This window comes from Ovis canadensis, chromosome 6 (assembly GCF_042477335.2).
Source record: "Ovis canadensis isolate MfBH-ARS-UI-01 breed Bighorn chromosome 6, ARS-UI_OviCan_v2, whole genome shotgun sequence".
Taxonomy (NCBI): domain Eukaryota; kingdom Metazoa; phylum Chordata; class Mammalia; order Artiodactyla; family Bovidae; genus Ovis; species Ovis canadensis.
This window is the reverse complement of record NC_091250.1, coordinates 76,291,666-76,319,010: the sequence shown is the minus strand read 5'-3', so window position 1 is coordinate 76,319,010 and position 27,345 is coordinate 76,291,666. Positions and strand designations below refer to the sequence as shown.

The 27,345-nt window shown below is 40.9% G+C and overlaps 1 protein-coding gene across 11 annotated transcripts in view; it reads left to right on the top strand.

Moving 5' to 3' along the window:
- APBB2 (amyloid beta precursor protein binding family B member 2) overlaps window positions 1-27,345 on the top strand; it is a 381,548-nt gene that overhangs the window by 155,279 nt on the left and 198,924 nt on the right. For all 11 annotated transcript variants that reach the window (XM_069593941.1, XM_069593939.1, XM_069593936.1 and 8 more), the window contains one exon: window positions 26,528-26,596. In XM_069593941.1, coding sequence (XP_069450042.1) covers window positions 26,578-26,596 — 19 coding nt within the window. In that variant the 5' untranslated portion in view covers window positions 26,528-26,577. The remainder of the gene's footprint in view (window positions 1-26,527; window positions 26,597-27,345) is intronic.

The following is a 27,345-nucleotide window of genomic DNA, read 5'->3' as shown; positions in this document are numbered from 1 at the left end:
CTAATATTCAACTGTCTTTGACCTACAAAAATGCTGATTGCTTATGTGGTGATTTAGTCGCCACATCATGTCTGACTCTGTGACCCCATGGACTATCGCCCACCAGGCTCCTCTGGCCATGGAATTCTCCAGGCAAGAATACTGAAGTAGGTAACCATTCCCTTTTCCAGAGGATCTTCCCCACCCAGGGACTGAACCTGGGTCTCCTGCACTGCAGGTGGATTCTTTACCAACTGAGCCACCAGGGAAGCCCATGATTGCTTATGGTTCAGTCTAATATATTTCAAGGAACTTCTTCCTTTAAAATGGTTAAAATTTAAAAATTTGGGTTCTTGGGGCAGAAGAAGTGAATTACCTTAGGAAATTCACAAGTGTTGACCTGCTCATTTGGGCCAAGCCCAAGAGGGTGTGAGCAAGGCCTCGAGGGCCATCAGTACTGCTCGCCTGCCCTGGCTCTCCTGCCCTTCCTTCTCTCCCACTCACAGTGTGGACATTTCCTCCCTTTCTTAAGGAATTGCCATTTAAGAAGTTTCAACAGTAATAGGCACATACGATTATTTCTTTTGGCCTTCTCTCCTTGACTTCCTCTGTTCTCAGCGATGAAAGACATGGATTTTGTTTGTTCTACCCTGTGCCACTCTCTGCGTCGTGACTTTACTAGAAGTTCTTTGCTTCAAGTGGGATATGCCTTGGAAAGTTCATATTATCATCCTCATTTCACAGATGAGAAAACTGAGGCTTGAAGCAGCAGAGTAACTTGGCAGTGTAGAGTCGCAGTTTGAGCCTAGACTCATTGCCTTCTGCTTGTGCTCTTTCCTCCCGCCAGACTTTCTAGTGACCTGGTCATCCCTTGGGTGATCACTTATTTAGATATTGTGCGCTGATCTGTTCTCCACGCCATATCTTTCAGTAATATGGTCTTAGAAGCCTAAAAGATTCAACATCAAATGATGCTGATATCTGTCTCAAATCTCCTTTTCTTATCCGTTATTTGAACCCAGTAACTACAGGTAATCTGAAGGCCCTAAGAGAGAACTTCATATAGAAAAAGTATAATAATATAGAAACAGTGCTTTAAAAATCATGCAAGTAATATATGTTTAATATAGAAATTTTTAATTTGATTTTTATTTTATATTGGAAGATAGTTGTTCTACAGTGTTGTGTTAGATTCTGGTGTAGAGCAAAGTGAATCAGTTATACATATACATAAATCCATTCTTTTTCAGATTCTTTTCCCATGTAGGTAATTACAAAACATTGCATAGAGTTCCCTGTGCTCTACAGTATTATCTATTTTATATATAGTAGTGTGTTTATACGGAGAAGGTAATGGCACCCCACTCCAGTACTCTTGCCTGGAAAATCCCATGGACGGAGGAGCCTGGTAGGCTGCAGTCCATGAGGTTGCTGAGGGTAGGACATGACTGAGTGACTTCACTTTCACTTTTCCCTTTCCTGCATTGGAGAGGGAAATGGCAACCCACTCCAGTGTTCTTGCCTGGAGAATCCCAGGGACGGGGGAGCCTGGTGGGCTGCCATCTATGGGGTCGCACAGAGTCGGACACGACTGAAGTGACTTAGCAGCAGCATGTTTGTATTGATTATTTTATATATAGTAGTGTGTATGTGTTAATCCCAAATTCCTAATTTATCCCTCCCCTGCATCTTTCCCCTTTGGTAATTATAAGTTTGCTTTCTAAGTCTACGAGTCTGTTATTGTTTTGTAAATAAGTTCATTTGTACCAAATGTTTAGGTTCCACATATGTGATATATGATGTTTGTCTTTGTCTGTCTAACTTCACTTAGCATGATAGGTTCATCCATGTTGTTGCAAATGGCATTGTTTCATTCTTTTTTTATAGCTGAGTAATGCATGGGTGCTTCAGTTCAGTTCAGTCGCTCAGTCGTGTCTGACCCCATGAATTGCAGCACGCCAGGCCTCCCTGTCCATCACCAACTCCCGGAGTTCACTCAAACTCATGTCCATCGAGTTGGTGATGCCATCCAGCCATCTCATCCTCTGTCGTCCCCTTCTCCTCCTGCCCCCAATCCCTCCCAGCATCAGGGTCTTTTCCAATGAGTCAACTCTTCGCATGAGGTGGCCAAAGTACTGGAGTTTCAGCTTTAGCATCATTCCCTCCAAAGAACACCCAGGACTGATCTCCTTTAGAATGGACTGGTTGGATCTCCTTCAGTTCAGTTCAGTCGCTCAGTCGTGTTGTTTGCAACCCCATGAATCGCTTAGTTGTGTCCAAATCTTTGTGACCCTGTGAATTGCAGCCCACCAGACTCCTCTGTCCATGGAAGTTTCTAGGCAAGAATACTGGAATAGGTTGCCATTTCCTTCTCTGGGGATCTTCTCAGCCCAGCAATTGAACCCCCACCTCCTGTAACCTTTGCATTGTTAGGCAGATTCTTTGCCATTTCGCCACCTGGGAAGCTCATGGCTGAGTAATATTCCATTGTATATACGCATCATGTCTACTTTAGCCATTCCTGTGTTGATGGACATTTAGGTTGTTTCCATGTTTTGACTATTGTAAATAGTTCTGCAGTGAACTTTGGGGTGCATGTATCTTTTAGAATTAGGGTTTTCTCTAGATATATGCCCTGAAGTGGGATTGCTGGATCATATAGTAACTCTGCTGCTGCTACGTCGCTTCAGTTGTGTCCGACTCTGTGCGACCCCATAGACGGCAGCCCAGCAAGCTCCTCCACCCATGGGGTTCTCCAGGCAAGAACGCTGGAGTGGGTTGCCACTGCCTTCTCCGATAGTAACTCTGCTGCTGCTACTGCTGCTGCTAAGTCGCTTCAGTCATGTCCGACTCTGTGCGACCCTATAGACGGCAGCCCACCAGGCTCCCCCATCCCTGGGATTCTCTAGGCAAGAATACTGGACTGGGTTACCATTTCCTTCTCCAGATAGTAACTCTAGCAGCCTTTAAGTCTTCAAAGCTTCAGCTTTCTCCACTGACTCTGATTTCCATTTTAAGTTCCAGCCCAGGGATTTATTTCTCATGATTTTGACTTGTTTTCTTTGTATTTAAAAAGTTGTTAGATCTTATTTAGTTTTTTCATGTATTTGAATTAGGCAGTCTTTTTTGTCATATTTGCTTACCATATTGACTATAAACTTTACCGCTGCAGTCTGATTAAAGGATTTTTAAGCCTTTTGAATAATCTGATTATAATCCCTATTTCCTTAGAACTTTAAATAGAAATAGAAGTTAAATAAATATTACTTCAGTGGATGGGTGTTCTGCAGATCCTTTTACTGAGTTGCCTTGTATCTGAGTAACCACACTTGTGTAGTTTAGTGAATTGCAGTCTCAATGATGGACACCTCATTCTTCGTGGAATACCACTTTCCGTGCATAGCTCGAAATCAGTAGGTTAGGCTATAGATTGTCAGATGTTATGTGAACTGAAGCTGTGAAATTGTTTTATGAGGCCTGTCTCCTAGCAGTATTTTTAGGTTATTTATAAATATGGAAACATATTTCATGTCCTAGTAAGTAAGGTTCTATCTTGACTTTACGAGTAATAAAGAAAGGTTACTCCTATATATTTATCTTTCTCTGAAGAAGTAATCGTCCAAAGTTCAGTCGTCCAAGTTAAAATCCCTTCTTTGTAAGTGTTTTTCTTTTTTAAAAATCCTTCTCTAATCTGTTTCGTCCGAGCTAGAGATTTGAGGTCTTGTTTTGTTGTCATAAAAAAAAAAAAGTTCTCCTTTTACAAGGATGCTGTGATCTAGTGCTTTCCTCTGCAGGAACAGGGAGAAGGGAACGAGGTAGCCTCATGTCAGGTCTTCAGTGGTAGGAGTCAACATCCTGGAAGGAAGCCCGCTTGATGTCTGTGTTGGTTGCAGAAGGAGACTCTGAAAAACATGGCAGAATAGTTCTTGGAGAGCTGAGTGTGCGTCCCGTTTCTCTTTCCAAACACTAGCTTTCTTGCTGCAAGGGAACCTGTTGGTAGAGTGTAGTGAGTACCTGCATGTCTAGGATTCCTGTAGGGGTTCTGAGCAGCCTTTTCCTCACACCCCATGTGAAGAGGATTGGGTTGGTGGGGATGGATAGCCTTATGGATACGTGGGCAGGCTTTGACTCAGGGAGAGATAAGAAGGCTGTGTTATCCTTGGGAGGTGGCCACAGCACTTTCTGCTAGGGGAGTAACTGGGCGAAAATGTCCCAGCCAGACTGGGGCCGTTAAGACCCATCTTCTGGGAGCCTCTGGAAAGGAAAGGAGAGAAATAAGCAACTTTATGGGGGCAATTTTGAAGCCAAAGCAAATAGAATTTGTTTTTCCAGGTTTCTTGGACATTTGCTCATTTATGCAAATTTGAAATTGTTCTTTGGGGAAGTGAACTTGGGTGAATTGAATGAAGGTCATGAAAACCATTGCAGAATGAAACCCATAGAATTCGGAAAGGAATGACTTGGTATATATCAGACTCACGAGACAGGTCAGTTTGTTGTTAGCATCTGTACCTTCTAGCCCTTCCTCGTATGAGAATGTGGATGGATGGATGGATGGATAGATAGATAAGAGAGTATATAAAAATAGGAACTAGCAAGCTATTTGAATACTCTGTTAAGAATGTTTTGTTAAAGCTATATTTAGACTTTTTAGTCATTTTCTCTCTCAGTTTTATGGAAAATACTTAAATCCATGGGCTTACTCTTGATTTCTCCTTTGAGTTCTTTCTTGGGACTGTCCAATTATGGGGAAAAAACAGTTGATCCCCATCTCTTAGAATACAAGAACATTCCTCTAAAAGCTTAAGTTATATATTGCTCATTTGGAGTTTGATACCAATAAATCCACCATGACTTGGCTAAATCATGCATACCTGCTACCATCTTATCCTTGTGACTGGGGCTTGGTTAGGGGTAAAGAGGATTTCCTGAACATCAGGAGATAGACAGTTTTTTGTTTTTTTTTTTTTTGAAGTCACTGTTTTTCACATTGAAGGATCCAATTTAAGCAAAACTTTAGTCACTCAGTTGTGTCCAGCTCTTTGCAGCCCCATGGACTGTAGGCTCCTAGGTTCCTCTGTCCATGGGATTCATCATGCAAGTATACTGGAGTGGGTAGCCATTTACTTCTCCAGGGAATCTTCCAGTCCCAAGGATGGAACCTGGGTCTCCTGCGTTGCAGGCAGACTCTTTAGCATCTGAGTCACCAAAGTAGACTTCTCTTTTTTATTTTTTTTCCTGGTTGAGTGACAGAGTGGAGTTAAGGCTGGACAGGTGATCAGAGCCAGTCAACAGATGCATTGATGCGACACCTGTTATACTCGTAATGCTGTGCTGGTTTTCTGGAGGGTTGAGAAGAGTTACATATGGTCTTTAAACAGTTGATGTTTTCATAGGTAGACATGACTAAAGGTAGTAACTGCATCAGGTAGACTCAAATTGTGTGATATAGCAATTTAGAGGAGAGGAAGGCTAGTAAAGATATGTATAATCAGTGAAGTTCAAGATCTAAAAATCAAACGTAGAGAACATCTTTCTCCAATCAGACACAGAGGTTGGGAATAGGTCTGATTCTGATCATGTAGATGGCAGAGCAGCTATGGGATTGCAGTGGTATTTGAAGGGCACGTGAAATGGGATATCATGGAAGGAACTCATGGATCGTGGGGTCACACAGTATGGGTCCATTGGAGTGCATAGCCTGGTGAGAACAAAGCATGTTCATAATAATGCCTGTTTTTGTTACTATTAATGACTGACACACACATAGCCAGACACTATTCTGAGCACTTCAGGTGTGTTCTTGTAATCCTCCAAGTCTCTGTGACATAGATGGTACTGTTATCACTCAGTTACAGACAAGGATACTGAGGCAGAGATGAGATAAGTAACTTATTTAAGGTTACATAGTAAGTGATAGAGTTGAGATTTGAACCCCAGAGTCAGGCTCCTGGGTGTGTGCTCTTAACCACTGTGTTGCCTGCTCCAGTCAATGTGAGAGTAGCAAAGGGTTACAAGCAAGAGATGTTACTGGTGAGAGAGAGAATTCCAGGGTCCAGATTGCAGAGGAACAGCTTCTGAGGATGCAGTGTCTGTTTGGTGGACACATGGAGGTGTTGGGCTTCCTGGTGGCTCAGCGGTAAAGAATCCACCAGCTAAAGCAGGAGTTGTGTTTGATCCCTGGGTCAGGAAGATCCCCTGGAGAAGGGAATGGCAACCCACTCCAGTATTGCCTGGAATATCCCATGAACAGAGGAGCCTGGTGGGCTACAGTCCGTGGGGTCGCAAAGGGTCAGACATGACTGAGCAACTAAACCACCACCTGGAGTGTTAGTGATGTAGATGGGAGTTAGAGGTCAGCCGCATCAGCCCGTCCCGGAAGCAGGGGGCAGAGGCAGCAGTCTGGAGCACTTGCTGGATGCTGGGCTCTGAGGCCACAGCCCTGAATAAGGCGGGTAAGGTCACGGCTCCCTGGGAACTTCCATTCATCCTGGTGATGGAGACAGAGAGTGGTGAAGCTCCCTGACAGGGAACGTAATTATGGACTGGGGAACGTGCATGATGGAGAGTTAGTGAGCAGGGCCCACGTGACACAGAGTGACATAGGGAAAGATGTCCCTGGAGAAGTGGCATTTGATCTGTGATCTGAAGGAGGGGACGAGCCTAGCCATGTGGATAATGAGAAAAGCCCAGTGCAGGCTGTGGGAGTATGGACAGTTCAAGGGGTGGAAAGGGAGCCTGTGTGGGCCCGGCATAGGGGCGTGGTGGGGCTTGGTGGGGTATGAGGATGGGGAAGGAGGCGGGGCTAAAGCTGACTCAAGGGCCTTGGTGAGGGGTTTAGATCATTTCCTCAGAGCAGTGGGAACCCACTGAACGTTAAATTGATGGGTGGCCTGGTCCCATGGGAGATCCAGGGGAGGGTAAATAGATGCACCTGTTTGAGCAGGCAGGGGAAGCGGGGAGGCTGAGAGCAGAGGGGAAGTGAGGTGGGGAAAGGACATTTAGAATGCTTGCTCTCATCTGGTACCGTGAACGTTTGAGCTGCAGCTAATATGGCTTTTCTGGCTAGGGGAAGATGAGCCCCACCTGAGATAAAACTTTTTAGTGTTTGGGTTGTGATCAGGCTTCACAACAGCAAGACTTGATGGCTACATTTTGGCCTTTTCACTGCCTATTTGTACCTGTTTACATATAGGGAGAAATTTCAGAGCATACAAACCTAAAGATGAGACAGTTTTTGTTTGTTTGCTTTTATATAGGCCTTGAATTTATAAAATTCAAATTTACTTTATGTATAATAGATGCTTTTGGTGTGGGGAACAGAAGACACTTTGGAAATATTGTAATTAATTACGTTCTCTAGTCCATGAATGACTTTCTTATTTCTGGGATGGAGACTCAAAATGGAGACGCAATTAATTGCTCACTCACTCAGTACCTGTATCCTGCTGCATTGTCACTGTTAGAACCTGGATTTAATTCAGGGTGATGTGGTGATCAGCCTCAGACACGTGCCAGTTCTGACCCCTGACTTCTGAGCATTCCTTGTAGCCAGTGTGGCCGTGTGACCTAGTCCTGGTCAGTGGGACCTGAGAATTATTCCACCGGGATGGGGATGGGATTTTCGAGAAAGACTTACTGTTCTGCTGAAACCTGACAGATGAGCCTGTCCGTACCATCCCTTGCTTTCCTCTGCTTTCTGCCTCAAGTGCTGGTAAGTGTGAGTGTGAGTGCCCAGCAACCCTTGTGTCACCGCAAGGTAACAAGCAGAAAGGAAAAGCCAAGAGCTTCACAAAGATACCTGCCCTAACATTGTTCTTGTCGAACCAGCACTAGCAGCCCTGAGCCTCCCCACCACTTCTGGTTTGTTGAATCCAATGTTTGTTAGGTTTCTAATACTTGAAGGTGAACTCAATGCTAACTGAAGCAAATATGAAAATGTGGTGTTATAAGCTTTGTCCCGTCCACTGTGACAGCTGTATAACGCCCCTTGATAGTCAGTATGACCTTTAGCCTATGGGAAAACAGTTTCTGAAAAGGAAATTTTAACTTCTATTAAAAGTTTGAAAGTGATGAGTTGTGGCCTTAGAAATATAATTTTCAAAATAAATGAACTTGTCTGTGTGAACCTGCTGTAGCAGGTATCACGGAGCCGTACTTCATGGCCAGTATCTTCCTTATGGTCTTTTTTATGGTGCTCTTAGTCAGTGCTCTGGTGAACTACACTGTGTGTATTTATGGCTTTGTAGGAAACGATAATAGTGCTAGAGGTAATAGCATAAATAGTCTGATTTCTTAAAAATGTGAAGCTCCAACAGGCTTTATTGGATTTCAGGGTAATGGTCTTATTAAATTTTCTGCTTCTTTTCAAACTTTTTTATGGCTAAGTTCCACCCTGGTGGTTTCAAGAAATTTGGGGGCTGTTCTGTATTTTTATGGGGGGGGGAACACTTACTCTGGAATTTTCGATTGCTGAATTAAAGGATAGGGGAAATAATTTGGATTTTGTTTTTAACTGTCTTGGCCTTTGGGTGTAGCACATTTTTTTCCATGGGGAAAATAGAAATGGCCCTCTGGTATGCCTCATGGAGAATAATATAAGGTGTAAAATGAAATTGTATTCTAAGCAGTTAGGGAAAAAAAGGGACTATAAGTCATAGGATCATCGAATTATAACAGGAAAGGAATTTTAGACGTCATCTAATAAAATCCCACTTTTTTCATAACCTTAGAACTTGACCTATAACAATTAGTCATTCATTTAAAAAATAATAATACATGTGGTTACCCTGTGCACCCTCTTCTTTAATGAAAGATTTCCCCAAAGAAACAAGGAAACATTGTGTAATCCAAGGGCCTTCAGAAGAAGGATTTCTAAGCCACCTATTCTGACTTCTTCATTTTACAGACAGGAAACTGAAGCCCAGAGAGGATGAAGGTTGTTTCTTTCAGGTGGACTAGAAAGGAGTAATAAGTCTCGGGCAGGTAGGCTCAGGACCATGAAACTTTCTAGGCTCTAACATCCTCAGTGCTGTATGTTGGAATCCAGATGGCAGATAGATGGCCTTGGGTGAGTTTGCTTTTGGGCTCATCCTTAAGCGCTGGTGAGGGCTTGACAGGCACTGGTGGGAGGCAGGGAGTCCCAGGCAGAGCACTGGGAGGAGCCTGGGGGTGGGATGATTTCAGGCAGTTCAGGAAAGAGTGCAGAGCCCATTCTGGCAGCCCTTTGGGGCCAGGCGGTAGAGGAGATCAGGGACAGATTCAGGCCAGTTTGGGCCAGTGCATGGAGTACCTCGAGAGCCCATCAGTGGAGTGGGGATTGTATTTGGGAGCCAGTGGGGTGCTCTTAAAATAATACTGATGATGGTAATAGCTAACAGTGACATAACCCTGACTCTACCACCAGCATTCTGAGTACTTCACCTGCCCTCACCTGTTTAATTCCCACTAGAAGCCTTTGGTATAGGCACTCTCATCTCCATTTTACACTTGAGGAAACTGAGGCACTGGGAGGTGAGATGACTTAATCCAAAGAGACACTGATGGGACGATGTGATGGAGACAGGATTCAAACCCATGTCTGGCCCTAGAGTCCTACTTTTAATCGCTGGGAGTGTGGTCTGGTGGTGATAAAGGGGATGAATTCTTTTCAGAAGATGGATCTGTAGCAGGGGGCAGGAGAACTGGAATGAGGGCAGAAGGGTGATCAGGAGATGATTGAAGGCTTCCAGGAGAGCAATAAAAGCTTGGCGTGGAAATGAAAGGAGGAAAATTCCAGGAGCTTCCGAGATGGATCGGTGGTGCCAGGTCCCCAGTTGCACATGGGGGCTGGGGAGGGACAGTCGCAGATGACTGAGATATTGCTTGGCTGTCTGCCTAACTGGATCAGGGAGATTGAGAAGGAGATTTGATGGGAAGGTGATGATTTATTTGTGCAGAGCCCTCTTCTCTCACTGGTAAAACTGTCTGGGGAAAAAGATCCATGTTCGTGTGTCCAAACAAATTTCGGAGTTTATGTACCCTCCCGAGGTCATCTGTATTAGCCTGGTTTTGGGTTCACAGTAGGTCTAAGCGGTTATTTCTATTTCACTTCGTGACCTCCACAGTTCTGAGGCTGCTTGGCCTCTTCCCAGCGTAATACCGTTGGGTGGGAGAACAGGAGAGGTGATGGGCGGGGGTCACCTTTGTTTCAGCTTCCCCAGGAGTGATCTTGGCCTTCCGCTTTCCTGTGTGCCGTTAGGTCTTGATGGGAGGGCAGGTCACGGCTGGAGATGCAGGAGGCGGTGGTGTTCCTTTGTGAATGGGCATCCGGTGTTGGGAGGAACGCCCTGTTCTGGTCTCCGTCCATGGGTCAGGGCTGAGAGCAGTGTTCTTTCCTCCTCCTTTCTGAGAAAGGCCATCGTGGCCAGGCAGGTCTTCTCTGAGACCTCTAACTGCAGGTCCCAGCTGAAGGCCCCAGTGCCCCCTTCTGGGGACAGCGGTTGTTGAGAGATTGGTAGCTGATAACCTTGTAGGAAAAAAAAAAAAAATCCTGAAGTGGATGAAAGAACATGGCAGTTGCCCTTTGGGTTTCTGTTTCATCACTGTTTGTGCAGTTTGGGGCATTTTCTTCATCTTCTCCCTCCCTCTCTTCCTTCTTTTTTTCCTTCCCTCTATCATTCCTTTTCCCTCCATCCTTCTTCTTTTCCCCTTCTAATCAGAGGAGTTGCTAATTGTGCTGGGTCAGTAAGTGTGATTGGCATCTATTGTATTTGATTTTGGTTTCCTTCCCAGGGAAAGGTAACCCTGGCAAGTCAGATAAGCATTGGTTGTATGTGGAATTTATACAGTGTGCACTGTTCAGGGTCTGGCTGCAAGGGGAAGATAAAGGGACCGGAAGACCAGGCTGTCCCTGTCCTCAAGCCCCTTAAAAACCTTAGAAAGGCAGGATGCATATGTGAGTTCAAAGTCCGGTCTCGGCATTCATGAAAAGTCCATGCATAGATTCTCTTGTCTCATCTGTAACATGGAGGAGGTAATATTTGTATCAAAAGGGTGTTGTGATGCACAAATGGAACAGCCTTTCTGAATGCTGAGCTCTTCCCTTATCTCTCTGTTCTCATCCAATTAAAGTTTTCTGGATTGTACCTTCGAATGATCCCAGAAATGCTGGAGGGAGATGAGGGAATCTAAGCATTATGTTAAACTGCTTTGTGCATGTTTATTTCATTTCTGTCTAGTAACCATGTTTTTGCTCTTCTTATTTTCAAGATGAGAGAGCTGAAGGTCAGAGAGGTTATAAACAAAGTAGCATCACTGCCTGCTTCAGATGTGACCTGGAGCACTTATTCAGTATTTTACTGCCTGTTACCTCACCTATGGGCTTCCCAGGTGTCGCTAGTGGTGAAGAACCCACCTGCCAGTTCAGGAAACATAAGAGACATAGGTTCAGTCCCTCAATGGGGAAGATTTCCTGGAGGAGGGCATAGCAACCCACTCCAGTATTTTTGCTTGGAGAACCCCATGGACAGAGGAGCCTGGTGGGCTACAGTTCATAGGGTCACAAAGAACTGGACACGATTGAAGCAACTTAGCACACACGCATGCTCCTCATCTGTAAAATGGGGGTGATAACAATTTCCTCCTCAGTGTGTGGTTTTAAGGATTTAAGTGGTTAATATATTTGTCTTAAAACAATGCCTGGTAAATAGTCAATGTGATAAAAGTATTAGAAACTACTCAGTTTCCAAATCTCTTCTAAGCCACTTTGTGGTGAAGTCAAGATTGACTCATATGCGTTATGTGTTGAAATGGGATTAAATTACGGTTTTTGAAATGTAGAGCAGATTTGGTTTTCATGGAGAGAGACTGGGGAAGTGATGCTAGAACCATCAGGAAAAGTCCAAAGGAGAGACAGGGAAGGATTTCAAGAATTCAGGGAGAAAGAGAGCTCCAGAGATCATGAAGAGATGGGTCAGGAGGAAAGCTCTATGTTGCTTTTGTTTTGCTGTGGAAAAGGAGCCATTTCCTAATGGTTTGATTAAAACACTGACTTTATCCTGGAACCAGCAGGTGAGCGATCAGTAAACTCTGTAAATGGGACCTTTGGAGTCGCTGCTTCACCAGCTTCCTCTTTCTTTTCACTTCCTGGAAGAGGCAGTAAGTAGACTATTAAGCTAAGGATTCTGCAGTCAGTAGATCAGGCTTGGAGCCTGAGCTCTGTAGCTTATCAGCTATGTGGTGTTTGCAAGTTTCCTAACCTTGATGTAGCTCCATGTCCTACTTTCGAAAAGAGGAGAATACTGGTGTTTCTACCTCCTAGGGCTTGTGAGTCTGAGAACAGTAGTGCATGGTGTGAATGTGTAGCTCAGAGGAGGCCTTCAACAATTGCTGGTTACTTAATGTTGCTGCTGCTGCTGCTGCTGCTAAGTTGCTTCAGTCATGTCCGACTCTGTGCAACCCCATAGACGGCAGCCCGCTAGGCTCCTCCGTCCCTGGGATTCTCCAGGCAAGAATACTGGAGTGGGTTGCCATTTCCTTCTCCAATGCATGAAAGTGAAAAGTGAAAGTGAAGTCTCTCAATCGTGCCCGACTCTTAGCGACCCCATGGACTGCAGCCTACCAGGCTCCTCCGTCCATGGGATTTTCGGGCAAGAGTACTGGAGTGGGTTGCCATTGCCTCCTTGGAGCTTTAGTTAGAAATTCAGGCTCAGTAGGCAAACCATCCAACCAATCCATTCTGAAGGAGATCAGCCCTGGGATTTCTTTGGAAGGAATGATGCTAAAGCTGAAACTCCAGTACTTTGGCCACCTCACGTGAAGAGTTGACTCATTGGAAAGGACTCTGATGCTGGGAGGGATTGGGGGCAGGAGGAGAAGGGGACGACAGAGGATGAGATGGCTGGATGGCATCACGGACTCGATGGACGTGAGTCTGAGTGAACTCTGGGAGTTGGTGATGGACAGGGAGGCCTGGGGTGCTGTGATTCATGGGGTCGCAAAGAGTCGGTCACGACTAAGTGACTGAACTGAACTGAGGCAAACCATACATGGTGACATTTAGGGGCACAGACTGTTCTAGATGAACCCCAGCCAAAACCATAAAAGACCTTGGCTCTTATCACTCTCAGTCAAGAATCTGACATGGAATCTTGAGTTGCCTTTGGGGTATACTTTTATCTGCCTCTCCTTTCCCTCAAAAAAGTGTCTTTGAGCTTAGAGGAGAATACAAATGGACACAGTCTCTTCTGCTGGGTTCAAAATACCTGGCCCCTCATCTCCCTCCCGCTGATTTTGGTGCATTGTTGCTGTCGCTGCACTGGGTCTCTGTTGATGCACAAGCTGTGGCGGGTGGGGCCCCTCACTGTGGAGGCTTCTCTTGTCCTGGAGCACGGGCTGTGGGACTCGCGGGCTCAGTAGCTGCAGCTTGCAGGCTTTCGAGCGCACGCTCAGTAGTTGTGGCCTATGAGCTTTGTTGCTCCCCAGCTTGTGAAATCTTCCCAGACCAGGGATCAAACCCATGTCCCCTGCATTGCCAGGCGGATTCCCATCCTCTGTACCATCAGGGAAGCCCCTTTCCTCTGATTTTTAATTCACAACAGTACCCTACAGTGGGACTTTGATGTTTAGCAGTTGAGACAAAATCTCATTATAAACGGATAATTTTGCACTTATAGTCTTTGTTAAACAGATTTTTCTCATTTCTTCCTTTGTTCTCACTGAGGTAGGATATAGGGGAATATTAATGGGCTTCTCTAAAAAATAAAATAACAGGTGACAAAGTGAACTAGATTCCTCAGAATCACAAGTTAAGATGTCAAATCCCATGTGTCCTGACTCCCCATTCCAGTGCTCTTTCAACAAGGTCGCAGTCCCCCTCCAGCCTCCCTCTTGCCTCTGTTAATAGGGCTGCCAGGGTGTTCCACACTGTCTAGAAGGCAGTTACCCTTGGAATGGCTTCCCTTTCTGATGTAGGCATTACCAAATGACCTGAGTCAGCTCTGTCAGGAAACTTGAAATCCTTTCTTCCAAAACTCACTCATTCTGTTTCAGATGAAATCATTTTCCTTGGCCAATTTAACAAGATCCTTGCTCTTTCGTTTCCTTTAATTATCTTGTTTTAAAAAAAAAAAAAGAAAGAACTGGAGAAGACCATCTGCTTTATGAGGCAGTTCATCTCTTATGTTTTCTCTAATAGATATATGGAGGCCCAGTTAAGCAAATTACGTCTCCATCTCATTCTTGTTTGGGATTGTCCTGTTTGGTGCTTTGCTTTCTCTGCCATCAGCATTTCTCGGGTGTATATTTGGCATGTCTTGGAGTGTAGATTTATGAAAAGATGTTATCTTTGTTCCGTGAACTGCAGGCGCTGTGAGCCATTTCCATATAGTGCCAAACTATCACAACAGGGTTCTTTGCTTTTTTAATCCCTTCCTCTCACCATGAGAAGTTCTATTAACATGTTTTCTGAGATGCAGAGTAAAATCTGTCAAATATAGCATGGAAAGCAGATGGGTGGTGGCTGTCTTCCTTTTCACAAACTCTAAACTTGTCTTCCTTAGTAAAACTTAGCCTTATCACCATTTACCCCAGAGCCTTCGTTTATGAATAGGAGACATAGGTAGTGCAGGTAGGGGGATGGGCTGGGCTGCTGCTTCTTTACATATTTATTTTTAAATGTATATGATATGTGGGTCGCTCAGTGGTAAAGAGTCTGCCCACCAAGCAAGAGACACAAGAGGCATGGGTTCAATCCCTGGATTAGGAAGATGCCCTGGAGTAGGAACTCACTCCAGTATTCTTGCCTGGAAAATTCCATGGACAGAGGAGCCCAGAGGGTTACAGTCCAGTCCATAGGGTCAACAAAGAGTTGGACACAACTGAGCGACTGAGCACACTCGTATATCTTCATGTGCACACTTTATTTCTTTCAAATTGAAGATAACTCTTTTGCTCTGAATATGAAAACACTTCATACTCGTCATAAAAAATGTACACAAATCAGCAACATATGAAACAGGAGAAGACACTTTCCTAAATCCTGCCACCCAGAGATTACTCCTGTTAACATTTTGATGAACTTGTCTACTCATTCCTTGATGAACAACTTATTAACTTTGCCATTCTTCTGTACTTACATGAAATTTTATAAAACATTAAGAAGATTAAATCCTATACAGACTTAACATTAAAAAAAGGGAACATAGTAAACACAGTAATATCTTATAGACTATGAGAAGGTCCCAAAATGGTATGCTTAAAAAAATAAAACTAATACATTATTTCAGAGTAAAAGAGATTATTAAAAAATGATATAAAACATGAAAGAACAGCATATACATTTTTAGAAAAATCTCAGATAAAATAACAGAGTTCAAAGAATTTGAAATTTTAAAAAATCACTTTAGGAATAAATTCTAAGTTGGAACACAAAATCAAGTAAATACCACAAGTACTGGCCTAACAGAAATCAAGGGTGAAAATTCTAGGGTGAAAAAGAGAAAGAAGTTTAAAAATGAAAGGAAATGAAGAAAGAAAGAAAATTTGGAAAAAAGTGAAAAATATTAAATATAGGAAAAGAAGATTGACTGTACCGTAATAGGAAAAGAAAACTGAAACCAGGGAACAAATACTGAATTTCAAGAAAATTTTCCCCAAAAAAGATTTAAACCATATTTTTTAAAAAGCAACTCATGTATTTTAGGATATCAACCTAGAACAACCAATGCCAAGATATTTTAGTAAAATTACTGGATTAAAAAGAAGAACAAGAAAAGTCCTTTTGACATCTAGAAAAAAAGATGAAAACAGCAACATTGTCAAGACTTTTTGACAGAAACTCTTTATGTTGGGAGAAAATGGCATAACATTTTAAGGTCTAAGAAAAGATGAGAGCCTGTACTTAAAAAAAAAAATTATTTATTTATGTATTTATTTGGCAGCACCAGGGCTTAGTTGCAGTATGTGAACTCTATAACTATGGCATGTGAGATCTAGTTCCCTGACTAGGAATTAAAGCCAGGCTCCCTGTGTTAGCAATGAGGAGTCTTAGTCACTGGACCACCAGGAAGTCCTGTGAGCCTATACTTTTTATGTCTAGCAAAATTGACTTGCACGTGTAAAGAATACTGACATTACTTTCAGGCCTAAGGAATCTCCTGAAGAGTGAGCTTTAAACAGCAAAAATAACTGGTGAGATGTAACATGAGCCTGAACATCTCAAGATAATAGCTAGCAAGGACATTATCAAAGATTATTAGGACTATGTCAAAAGGTCTCAGAAGCCAACTTGAAACTTGAAGAGGCTTCTACTGGCATGGGGCAGTTAGAGCTTCAAGAATAAGAATTGCAAATATATTTAAATCTGCGAGGGTTGATAATAAGAAAAAAAAATATTATTGGGTACCTGAGGTTAATGGTAATCAAGAAAAGTAGTCAAGAACCAAATGTGTACCCTGCCTTTCTTATATGAATGGATCACTGGATAACCACAGAATAGGTGAGGGGAGGCACTTCCTAAATTTTTTTCCACCAGTAAATGCCCCATCAATTTAACAGATTTGGGCACTGAGCGACAATGGCTTCTCATTAGATATCGTGTGCTTCCTGATGAAAGATCATACAACCAAATGGATTAAATCTCAGTTTTTTCAAGCCTTTGAATCCAGCTGCCAATTTGCAGGAAATTCAGAAGGTTAGGGACATGTTCACCTGCACCATAGATATGCAGCCATCAGAATTCGTACTGTGGAAACTCTATAGCTCAAATGCCCAGATTCTCTAAGGATAAATTATAAGATAAGATGATGGGGGACATAGACTGTAACCCACCAGGCTTCTCTGTCCATGGAATTCTCCAGGCGAGAATACTGAAGTAGGTTGCCATTCTCTTCTGCCGGGGATCTTCCCAATGCAGGGATAAAATCCAGGTCTCCTGCATCGCAGGGGAATTCTTTAAAATCTGAGTCACCAGAAAAGCCCCGATGGGGTATATAGAATGACTTAAAATTACTTAAAATACATGTCACATTTTTTTTTTAATGGATAAGAATTAACTGTATTGACCAGGGTTGTAACCTTGAGTAATGACATCATTAAAAAAACCAAAGAATGTGGATTTAATAAATTCAAGATAGTTTATTTAGTTTTAGAGGAAAGGAAGAAATTTATGGAATACATTTTGAGTTAGCTAGAAAAGTCTTGTTTCTTGATCTGGGTGATAATTATGAGCTTTTTTCTTTATAATACACTATTTGTTTTCTGTGATTTTCTAAATCTGTTTTTTTTTAACCATAAAAGTATTTTTAAAAATTTCTGAATGAATGGCATTGTACATCCTGCCTTTTTTCCAACTCTTTGTTATAATTTTCAAACATACAGAAAAGTTGAAAGCACTGTGTATGAAATCCCAATATACTCATCATACTGTTTTATTGTTAGGTTTTCATTCAGTGTTTAGTAGAGATCTTTCTATAAAACTAAATCGAGAAATATCCTCACTTTTAAATAAATGATTCATAGTATTCCATTGTATAAATTAAATCAGTCTCCTATTGATGGACATTTAACTTGTTCCTAGTAGAAATCTTGATGCTTGTACATCCTTATGACAAATTCCTAGAATTTGCTGTCACAGAATATTCTGATGTGCAGTGTGTAAATGGTTTTGTGATGTGAACAGACAGCTGTGGAAACCAAAGATACAGCCTATATTGATCAAGACAGCCCTGTGTAACTGACAGAGGGCATAAATCTCCAAGAAAGAATTTGATTCCCTGAAGCAGGATCCTCAGATAACATCATGCCTTCCCTGGATCAATTCAGGTTTAATCCCAGTGGCTCTTCTGTTATCTCACTTTGGTTGTTGTTGGTATGGTTAGTGTTATCTCTTGTCTGTGAACCACCCCAAAATTCAGTTGCTTAAACAATAGCCATTAGTTTGTGCAGAATGGATGAGTCATTCTTACAGCCTCTACTGGCTTCACTCAGGGGCTCACAGTCAGCTGAAGGTATAGTTGCAGAGCTCTGCTGGGCTCTCCCACCAGTCTGATGGGTCAGTGGGCTCAGACTGATCTCAGTGGCCTGGCCTAGAGGACTTAGCTATTCTAGCCAAGTCTCCAACATCCTTCCGTCCGGCCAGCCTGGGTGCAGTCTCATGGCAGTGGTACAGCTCATATCTTTCTCATGGGGGCTGGAAATGGGCCGTGCCTTGTGAATTTCTGTGCCACCCCACTTGCTAACCTGCCATTGACCAAAGCAAGTGACAGAGCCAGGCCAGAGTCAGTGAGAAGGGACTGCACAGCAATAGAGCAGAGGGTGAGCATACGGAGAAGTTGTTGACTGAGGCCATTAATGCAGTCAACAGCATATTTTAGGTTGGCACTTCTTAGAAGCCTTCAACATTGCTCTTATTTCTAAACTGCAGATGTAATGCCTTTGAAATATGAAAAATGGGGATCAAGTGTGTTTGTGGAAGAAGCATACAAATTTTCTTGTTTAGAGTAGTCAAGGTAACATGTAAATGGAAAAACCTACATTTATTGTTTTGTCTTGAAAATATTTCTTTTCTAGTTGTTGATGTTTTCCCCTGGGATATAGTTCAGGAAACAGGGTTTTCCCTGTTTGTGTTTATTTTTCTTTATTCTTGGAGTTGGGTTTGAAATCTGGCTTTGAGAACATTGACTCAAGTAAGATTGAAAAGCTAAAATCACAAACCTGCCTCTTTGTTTTTGCTTAAGATACAGACATGAGAGATATAATTAGTCCTTACACCTTTATTGCTGCATTTCCCCTTGTTTTAAGTGGTAGAAGTGGTAAATTTAGGCTCTTCCATAACAGTAATTTTTAGCAACAGATATCCTGCACCCAGGTGTACAGATGGCAAGAAATTATCACCAGTAATTATATCTCAGATTTAAAAGAAAAATCAAATTAAGTTTATTTCCATAGTTTACAGTATTATATGTCACACCTCTCTTCTCTGTGGAAAAACAAAATGCTGCAATAAACTTTACATATATATATTATATTAATATATTATTAGTATTAGAGTTTTATTAAATATTATTTATTGTGTATGCATCATAAAATTGCACACACTAATTGTTCAAACTAGAGGGAGTGGCTGGGGTCTTTTTTTGAGAGGCCCTTTGTTTTCAGTTTACCTGTATATCAGAAAGCTGGACATAAACTTCAAAAGAATAATAATGTGGCATGGATTATCTTGCAGAATTAATTAATTCAGACAATTCGAATCAGCTTCAAGAGAGAGAGTCCTGAGAAACGTGGCTTAGTAGTCATGAGCCTGGTCTTTGGATGCAAACAGATGTGGGTCCTGATAACAGCTCTGTCACTTGCCTCCCAAGTGACCTTGGGTGGGTTACCTAACCCTCCTTGCCTGTTTCCTCATCAGAAAATTGATGTAATAATAGTAATAATAGTTCCTTTCTCATATGATTGTTGGAGTGCTAAATGAGAGAATCCTTAAAAGTACCCTCTTAGCGCAATGCTGGGCACATAGTAAGTGACGGGTAAATGTGTACTTAGAGTTGGAACTGGAAGGAGCCCTGGGTATCTGGTGCAGCTCCTCCACTGTATAGATTGGGAAATAGAGATTACATTCTTTAGGGGAAAATATTTAAAACCTTTAAGACTGAATCAGTGTGAATTCGGAGACAAGTCTAATCCTCAAATGCAGTACCTATTTTATGTAAGTATTTATCAATGAGGGACTTCCCTGGTGGTCCAATGGCTAAAACTCCACACTCCCAGGGCAGGGGGCCTGGATTTGATCCTTAATCAGGGAATTAGATTCTACATGCTGCAACTGAAGATCCTTCATGCCATAGCTAAGACCCAGCACGCCACAGCTAAGACCCAGCATAGCCAAAATAAATAAATAAATACTAAAAATAAAAAGTATTTATCAACAAATATAACCCTGTAGATTTTCAATAGCAAGGCTAAGATGACAGTTTTTTGACAGCCCTTCCTGTGCTCAGCAGGTTACAGAAAAGATTTCAGTAATGGCAGAAAAAAAGTTTCCATTGTAACTACAGTGCTTTGCTTCATTCTTGGACTCAGTTTATTCATTATTTGTGAACATCTTCACAACAAAGCAAGATGGGGCAGGAAGAGAAGGCAGAGGCTGTGGACCACTAAGGTTTATTGAGTATTTATGGTGAATGTTCAAAGATCTCTAAGACACTTTGCCTTTCTTCAGAAAGCTTACAACCTTGTTGAGAAAAACAGGTCCTATGTGTCCTAAAGTAATAGATCAGTTAGCATTTACTGAAGTTTAGCATCTGCCAGGCACTAAGCAAAGCAAGCAGGCAACCTACCTATCATATGTCATTTGATCCTCAGAGCAACTTTCAGATAGATGTTAACTGCAATTTGCAGTTGAATAAGACACAGTTCAGATATTAAGTACTGGTTCAGAATCATATAGGACTGAGGTATTGAAGGAGTTAAGAAGAGAGAACTCTGTGCTGAGCTTATAATTTTCAAAGTTGGAGGTTTACCAGTATCTAGAGCACCCCTTAGGAAAAGGGCCCCCTACTTGTACTTTTTGGGTGGAGACCAGGGATGAAAAATGTCTTATAGTACCCAGCAACCCTGTACATTAAACAGTGTCTTATCTCTGCAAAGCTTACAAGCACCCTTACCAGATTTTCATGTAGGTGAACAATATGCTTATCGTGATCTGAACCAGAATTCTAGGTATAAAGTATTCTTTATGGCTTTATACTGTATATTCCAGAAGTGGAAACTCTTCATTGAAAGATAATTGTATTAATATTTGTTTGAATTTTCTTAGAATTGTTCAACCTTTTGAAATTGGCATCAGTAATAGAAGTACATAGAGAAGGCAATGGCGACCCACTCAGTACTCTTGCCGGGAAAATCCCATGGACAGAGGAGCCTGGTGGGCTGCAGTCCATGGGGTCGCAAAGAGTCAGCCACGACTAAGCAACTTCGCTTTCACTTTTCCCTTTCCTGCATTGGAGAAGGAAATGGCAACCCACTCCAGTGTTCTTGCCTGGAGAATCCCAAGGACAGAGAAGCCTGGTGGGCTGCCATCTACGGCGTCGCACAGGGTCGGACATGACTGATGCGACTTAGCAGCAGCAGCAGCAGAAATACATACAGGTTGTATTTGGGATGACAGCACAGAAACACACTTCTGTCTCAGTTTGCCTGTGTTGCTCTTGCGCTCACAGTGATTCTTCCCGTAGATTCGAGCATTCCATGACTGGTTTTTTTTTGTTTGTTTGTTTTTGTTTGTTTGTTTTTGACCTCTTGTGTTGTCAGGCCTGAGATTTGGCTTACTAGAACGTGTCTCTCTCCCTTTATTTCTCCTTTTCTGGAATTTATCTGTGTTAATAGGTTATATTATGTATGAATTGCACTTTAAGACAGCAAAGGGGACTTCATAGAATACTTGTTACAGCAAGAGAATGTTATAGCAAGGATTGCGTTGGGCCAGAGTTTCAGGCAGAGAAGGCAATGACACCCCCCTCCGGTATTCTTGCCTGGAGAATCCCAGGGACGGGGGAGCCTGGTGGGCTGCGTCTATGGGGTTGCACAGAGTCGGACACGACTGAAGCGACTTAGCAGCAGCAGGAGAGTTTCAGGAAGGTAGCTGTTTGAAGTTAGTGAAGAATTTTAGTAAATGAGAGGTTCTAGAATCAACTGTGTATGAATGTCAGTGGCTGAAAGAACTTGTTTCTGGAGGCCTTTGAATCAGGAGTGATTGTGAACAGAGCAGTGTTTATCTGGCTCTGTGCAGCAGGGGTGGATTTGGGCAGTGAGGGGTTGGGGGCGGGTATTAGGAGGGATTAGACTGAGGCCAGGACAGGATTCATGAAACCAGGTGAAGTACTAAGGGTCTAAAGAGTGAGTGGACAGGACAGAGAGCAAAGTAAGTTGAAAGGAATTTGTCAGATTTTTTTTTTTAATTTTTAAATTTTTTTTTAAATTTTAAATTTAGATTTTTAAATTCTATTTGGGGAAGACAGAGTGAAATTCTTTGTCTTTATTTTTTATTTCTCTTTGGCATCCTTTAAAGTACACAGAAAGTTCTCATCACAAGGTAAAAATAAAAAGTTTTATAACTGTGATGGTGATTGTTGTTAACTGTACTTATTGTGGTGATCATTTTACAATATATAAAAACATGAAATCATTGTTATATACCTATAAAAATATAGTTTTATAAACTATATTTATATAAAACTATAAAAATATAGTTTTATATTAACTATACCTCAGTTTTTAAAAAATAAAAATAAGGAAGCCTTCTCTTCAAGTTGTTTAGTCGCTAAGTCGTGTCTGACTCTTTACAGCCCCGTGAATGGTATGGTAGCACACCAGACCTCCGTGTCCCTCACCATCTCCCGTTCATGTCCATTGCATTGGTGATGCCATCCAACCATCTCATCCTCTGTCACCCTCTCTTCCTTCTGCCTTCAGTCTTTCCCAGCATCAGGGTCTTTTCCAGTGAGTTGGCTCTTCACATCAGGTGGCCAAAGTATTGGAGCTTCAGCTTCAGTATCAGGCCTTCCAATGAATATTCAGGGTTGATTTCCTTTAAGATCCATTGGTTTGATCTCCCTGCTGTCTAAGGGACTCTCAAGAGTCTTCTCCAGCTCTCTTCAAATTATTTACCCTCTTTAGGAAAAAAAGATAAAAATAAAAATTTAATGTCAAGTGTTAAGTGTAATAATAGAAGTTTGTAGAAAGTTTAGTGGTGGGGTAAACTGAACTGAATGGTGATGAAACAAGTAGGTAATTCAAAAGACATACTATTAAGGATGTGATACTTGAGCTGGATCTAAGTGGATAAGCACTTGTGAGTTTTCGTTTCAGTTCAGTTCAGTCGCTCAGTTGTGTCCGACTCTTTGCGACCCCATGGACTGCAATAGACGAGGCCTCCCTGTCCATCACCAACTCCCGGAGTTTACTCAAACTCATGTCCATTGAGTCGGTGATGCCATCCAGCCATCTCATCCTCTGTCGTCCCCTTCTCCTCCCGCCTTCAGTCTTTCCCAGCATCAGGGTCTTTTCAAATGAGTCAGTTCTTAGAATCAGTTTTCGTTTATTCTTTGGTAAAAGAGGAGTTAACACACAACTTTAGCTTACTAAAGAATAATTTCTTGTTCTTGTAGTCAGAGGATTAGGCCATGAGGCAGCAGTTTTGTACCGGACTGCTGAATGCTGGCTGTGGACCTCAAAGAAGATGGTGGTGGTAGGCAGTACCCACCCTGCACACAGCTCTCTCTCCCTTCAGACTAGGGGTGGCAACTTGCCTTTATAAGCCTGGAGTCTGTGGTATCCCTTATGGTTTTGCTACCCTGTCAACTTTTTTTTTTTTTTAATAGTCTCTTAATTAAATCCTCAAAATACTCAATTTGAATGTTACCTATTTCCAATTTGAAAGCTGTTAGGGACAATGTGAAATTACATATTGAAAAAAAGGTAAAATGCACAATAAAAATAAGGAGAAAAGTCTTTTTATTCTAAATTACAAACACAGTATTACAAATAAAAAAAAAATAGTAAGGCAAATGGAACACATAAGGACCTGATTATAGTGAGGTAATTTGCTGTAGCATTCTTGGTCAGGGGTATCATACTGGCAAAAATAAAGGCCTTGAGGATTGAATTGTTGTCATATAAAACACTGAATTAGTATACATGTGTATAATTCTGAATTTTTATACTTAACGTCCGGTGGATAGGGGAAGTACGTAGCGTCTTATCCTGAACCGAAGTTCCAGTGGGGCGTTTAATTTACTAGCCCACTTCTTTGTTTACCAGCACTCTCGTGATCTCCGCTTCGGCTGCTTCTCTGTGGTCCTCTTGGAGATTTATTGAGCTCCAGTGGCGTTGTCACAGGCACATGAGCATTATGGATTTTCATTAATGGCACACGTGGAAATGCTGCTGGCAAGCAAACTTGTTGCTAGATTGATTCTAGTTGCTAGTTTTAGTGTGTGTTATCCTTAAAGTATTCCTCTTGCCCAACACAGGGGACTATTTTAAGGATAATACACAGTAAAATATGCACGTTTTCCGTTTCTGTTCGAGTCTTTTCAGAATACTTCTGTAAATAAGCCTTTTCTTAGCTTCCTTTCTCCTTTATGGACATTCATTATCTTGATAGTTATCACCTCCCATCTGCTATGCTTATATCTGAAGGTATATTGAAGACAAAAACTAAAAAAATAAAAGTGAATTGTGAAATACTTCTAAAGAGTTGAGAAAGATATAGGGCAGAAGCAAAGGTGTGTAGAAGAAACATCTTTTGCTGTTTCAGGACAGTTGAAATTAAGCCCACCCTTTTAATTATACCAGAGTAATGAGCCTTACCCGTGATATGTGGAAATATAATTTAAAAATGTATGGTGGGCTGGTAAAGCAGGTTGTCAGGTCATTATCTGAATCATAAAGTTGGAAGGTAATGCCCATTAAAGGTTACTAGTTTGGAAAGGTTAGATTAGAATTAGTCTTTGCAAATATAAAGTTTCTCAACTTGAATAATGCTGTAGAAAACCACTAACATTTGACTCTTATTTTTTTTTTAACATTTTATGGAAGTGTGGTCAGCATACAGAAATGTGCACGTAAGGGTACATCTTGATAAATTTTCACATCCCTATCAAAAAAGTATATCACCATTGCAACATCCTAGGGGCTACTTTCTTGCTTCTTTCCTGCCCTCCAGGGCAAACTACTGTCTTGACATAGAAAGGCTTTTCCTGTTTTTATACTTTATATAAATGAAATCAGGCAGTATCCACATTTGAATATCCACATCCACTAATATAATGGATTATTATTCTAATTGACATTTCTGATACCACCTCACTGAAAACAAGGTCTGTTTTCAGTTTTCCTTATTATGTATCTAATTTGGTAAACTGGCAGTTTACCAGTGTATCTAGTTCTTTATTATTCCTTTAAGACATTTTCTGTGTAAATACAAGTATGTATGTGTGTGTGCATGTATCTACGTAAACGCAAGTATGTACATGTGTGTGTATGTATATATATGTTTTTAAAATTTTTATTCAAATTCAATCATGCATATTATTTACCTCTTTGTGATACATCTTAAGGCCCTTTTCGTATTAGCTGATGTAGATTCAATTCATTTTATTTATAGTGGGCGGTAACGGCAGCACAGTATTCCACTGAATGGCTGTATCATAACTTAATGAAGTCGTTATCCACTGATGAACAGCTATGTTGTTACTGATCCTTTGCATTTAGAATAATAGAGTCTATGTAAGTTTATATGTAAAATAAATTCTTAGGAAAAAAATTGCTGGGCAAGAAGGCCCATGCATTTTAAATTTGCTCATGTATTTCCAAAAGGCCCTCCATAGAGTTTTGCCAGTTTTTACTCCCACCAGCAGGAACTGAAAATTCCTATTTTCAATGTCCTTGCCTTAGATTATTTGTCATCGAGCCTGTTAATCTTTGCAGTCTGCTATAGGAAAAGTAGTAACTCATTTACAGTTGCATTTTCTTCAGTTTTAAGTGAGGTTAGTTATTTATATTTACTGGACACTTGTGTTTCTCTTAAGATTTGTTTCTGTCCTTTTCCCATTTTCCTTCAGGTCTGTTTATATTTTTCTTAATCATTTCAAAGAATTCTTTCTATATAAAAGAAATTTACCTTTTTATGTCATCTGTAGTATGAGTTCTTTTTTAAATTGAGGTATAGTTGATTTACAATGTTGAGTTTCAGGTATACAGCAAAGTGATTTAGATATATGTATATACACACATATAATTCTTTTCCATTATAGATATTGAGTATAGTTCTCTGTGTTATATAGTAGGTGCTGTTGGTTATCTTTTATACATAGTACCGTGTATCTGTTAATCCCAAACTCCTAATTTATATAGTATTGTGTATCTGTTAATTCCAAGCTCCTAATTTATATAGTACTATGTATCTATTAATCCCAAACTCCTAATTTATATAGTACTGTGTATCTGTAAAACTCGTAATTTATAGAGTACTGTGTGTCTTTTAATCCCAAATTCGCTGACCTTCCCACTTTGGTAACCATAAGTTTGTTTTCCTTGTCGGAGAATCTGATTCTGTTTTGCAAATAAATTCATTTGTAATGATTTTTTTTCAGGTGTTTTTTTTTTTTTTGTCTTTGTTGTGTTCATAGCCATTTTTACCCCCTTAACAGAAGGTTTAAATTTTTATGTGGTGAAATTTTCCAGTTTTTCCTTATTGGCTTCTGAATTGTGTGTTCTTAATGAGAAAAATCATTGGAAACTTGAGAAAGATAACTTAAACCTGGCATGGAAAAACAAATCTCAAGAAATGTTTGTGATTTCTCAAGAAAAAAATGTGGTTAAGCAGGAATTCAAATTTTAGTCAAGAGTGGTTTAACCAACTATAAGTAAACCAAATCTGGACATTGTCTATTAAGATTTGTTTAACATTTTTAACAGCTTTTAGAAGAAATTTCAATGCTATGTTTTTTTCCTTTAATTCTTTGTTATTTGGGGTTTTAATTTCTCAAATGATCCTTCTTTTCAGATTTCAGATTATAACCTATTTCCTGCACCATTGCTGACGTCCAGAGACCCATGTCAGAAGTACTTCCAGGTCAGATACACTTTCACATGTTTCAATGCATTGTACTAGTTGAGTATTAAAACTTTAGCATATATATACTCGATAACTGTTTTGATGTTAAACTTATGATTTGCTACAATAGCATGTTTTCTGCTTTTTATTGTTTTTCACTAAGGTATTAGAAACGTGGATCTTTACAATAAAATAGAAGAATTAATTGGACTTAACTGCATTCATCTATTATTTGCATGATCCTACTAATACTGTATTGTGAAAATATTTTAATCAACTATAACAGAAAATTAAAACTCTGTCAGATTTTGCCATCTACTGTTGCACATTATAGCCTGTTAACTGTTAAGTATGAACGAAGGAGATACTGGTGGTGAGTCTCCATAAATAGCCTCTTAGGCATTGTGGGATTTGCCTATAATAGGCTCCCAGTTCAGTATTCTTCCTGAATCTAATGCTGATTAATTTCAGGCTTTAAGAATACCAACCTAATTTTATTGTATACCCCTTTCTTTGTGTCATAATGGATGCTAGTCTACATACAATGTGATATGAATTTAATTCTTAGCCTCACAGTAATATAATAAAAATAGCAATTGCAGTGACATTTTGAATTAAACGTAATATAGAATTGTAAGTGGCAGATCTGGGTAGATTCTTTGTTAGGACACCTACCACTCAGCAGATTGGTTTTAAGTAAGTAAATTCAAACCATGAACAAATAGATGTTAATGTCCCTGAAATCAAAAGTTAAACTCAGCAAGTAT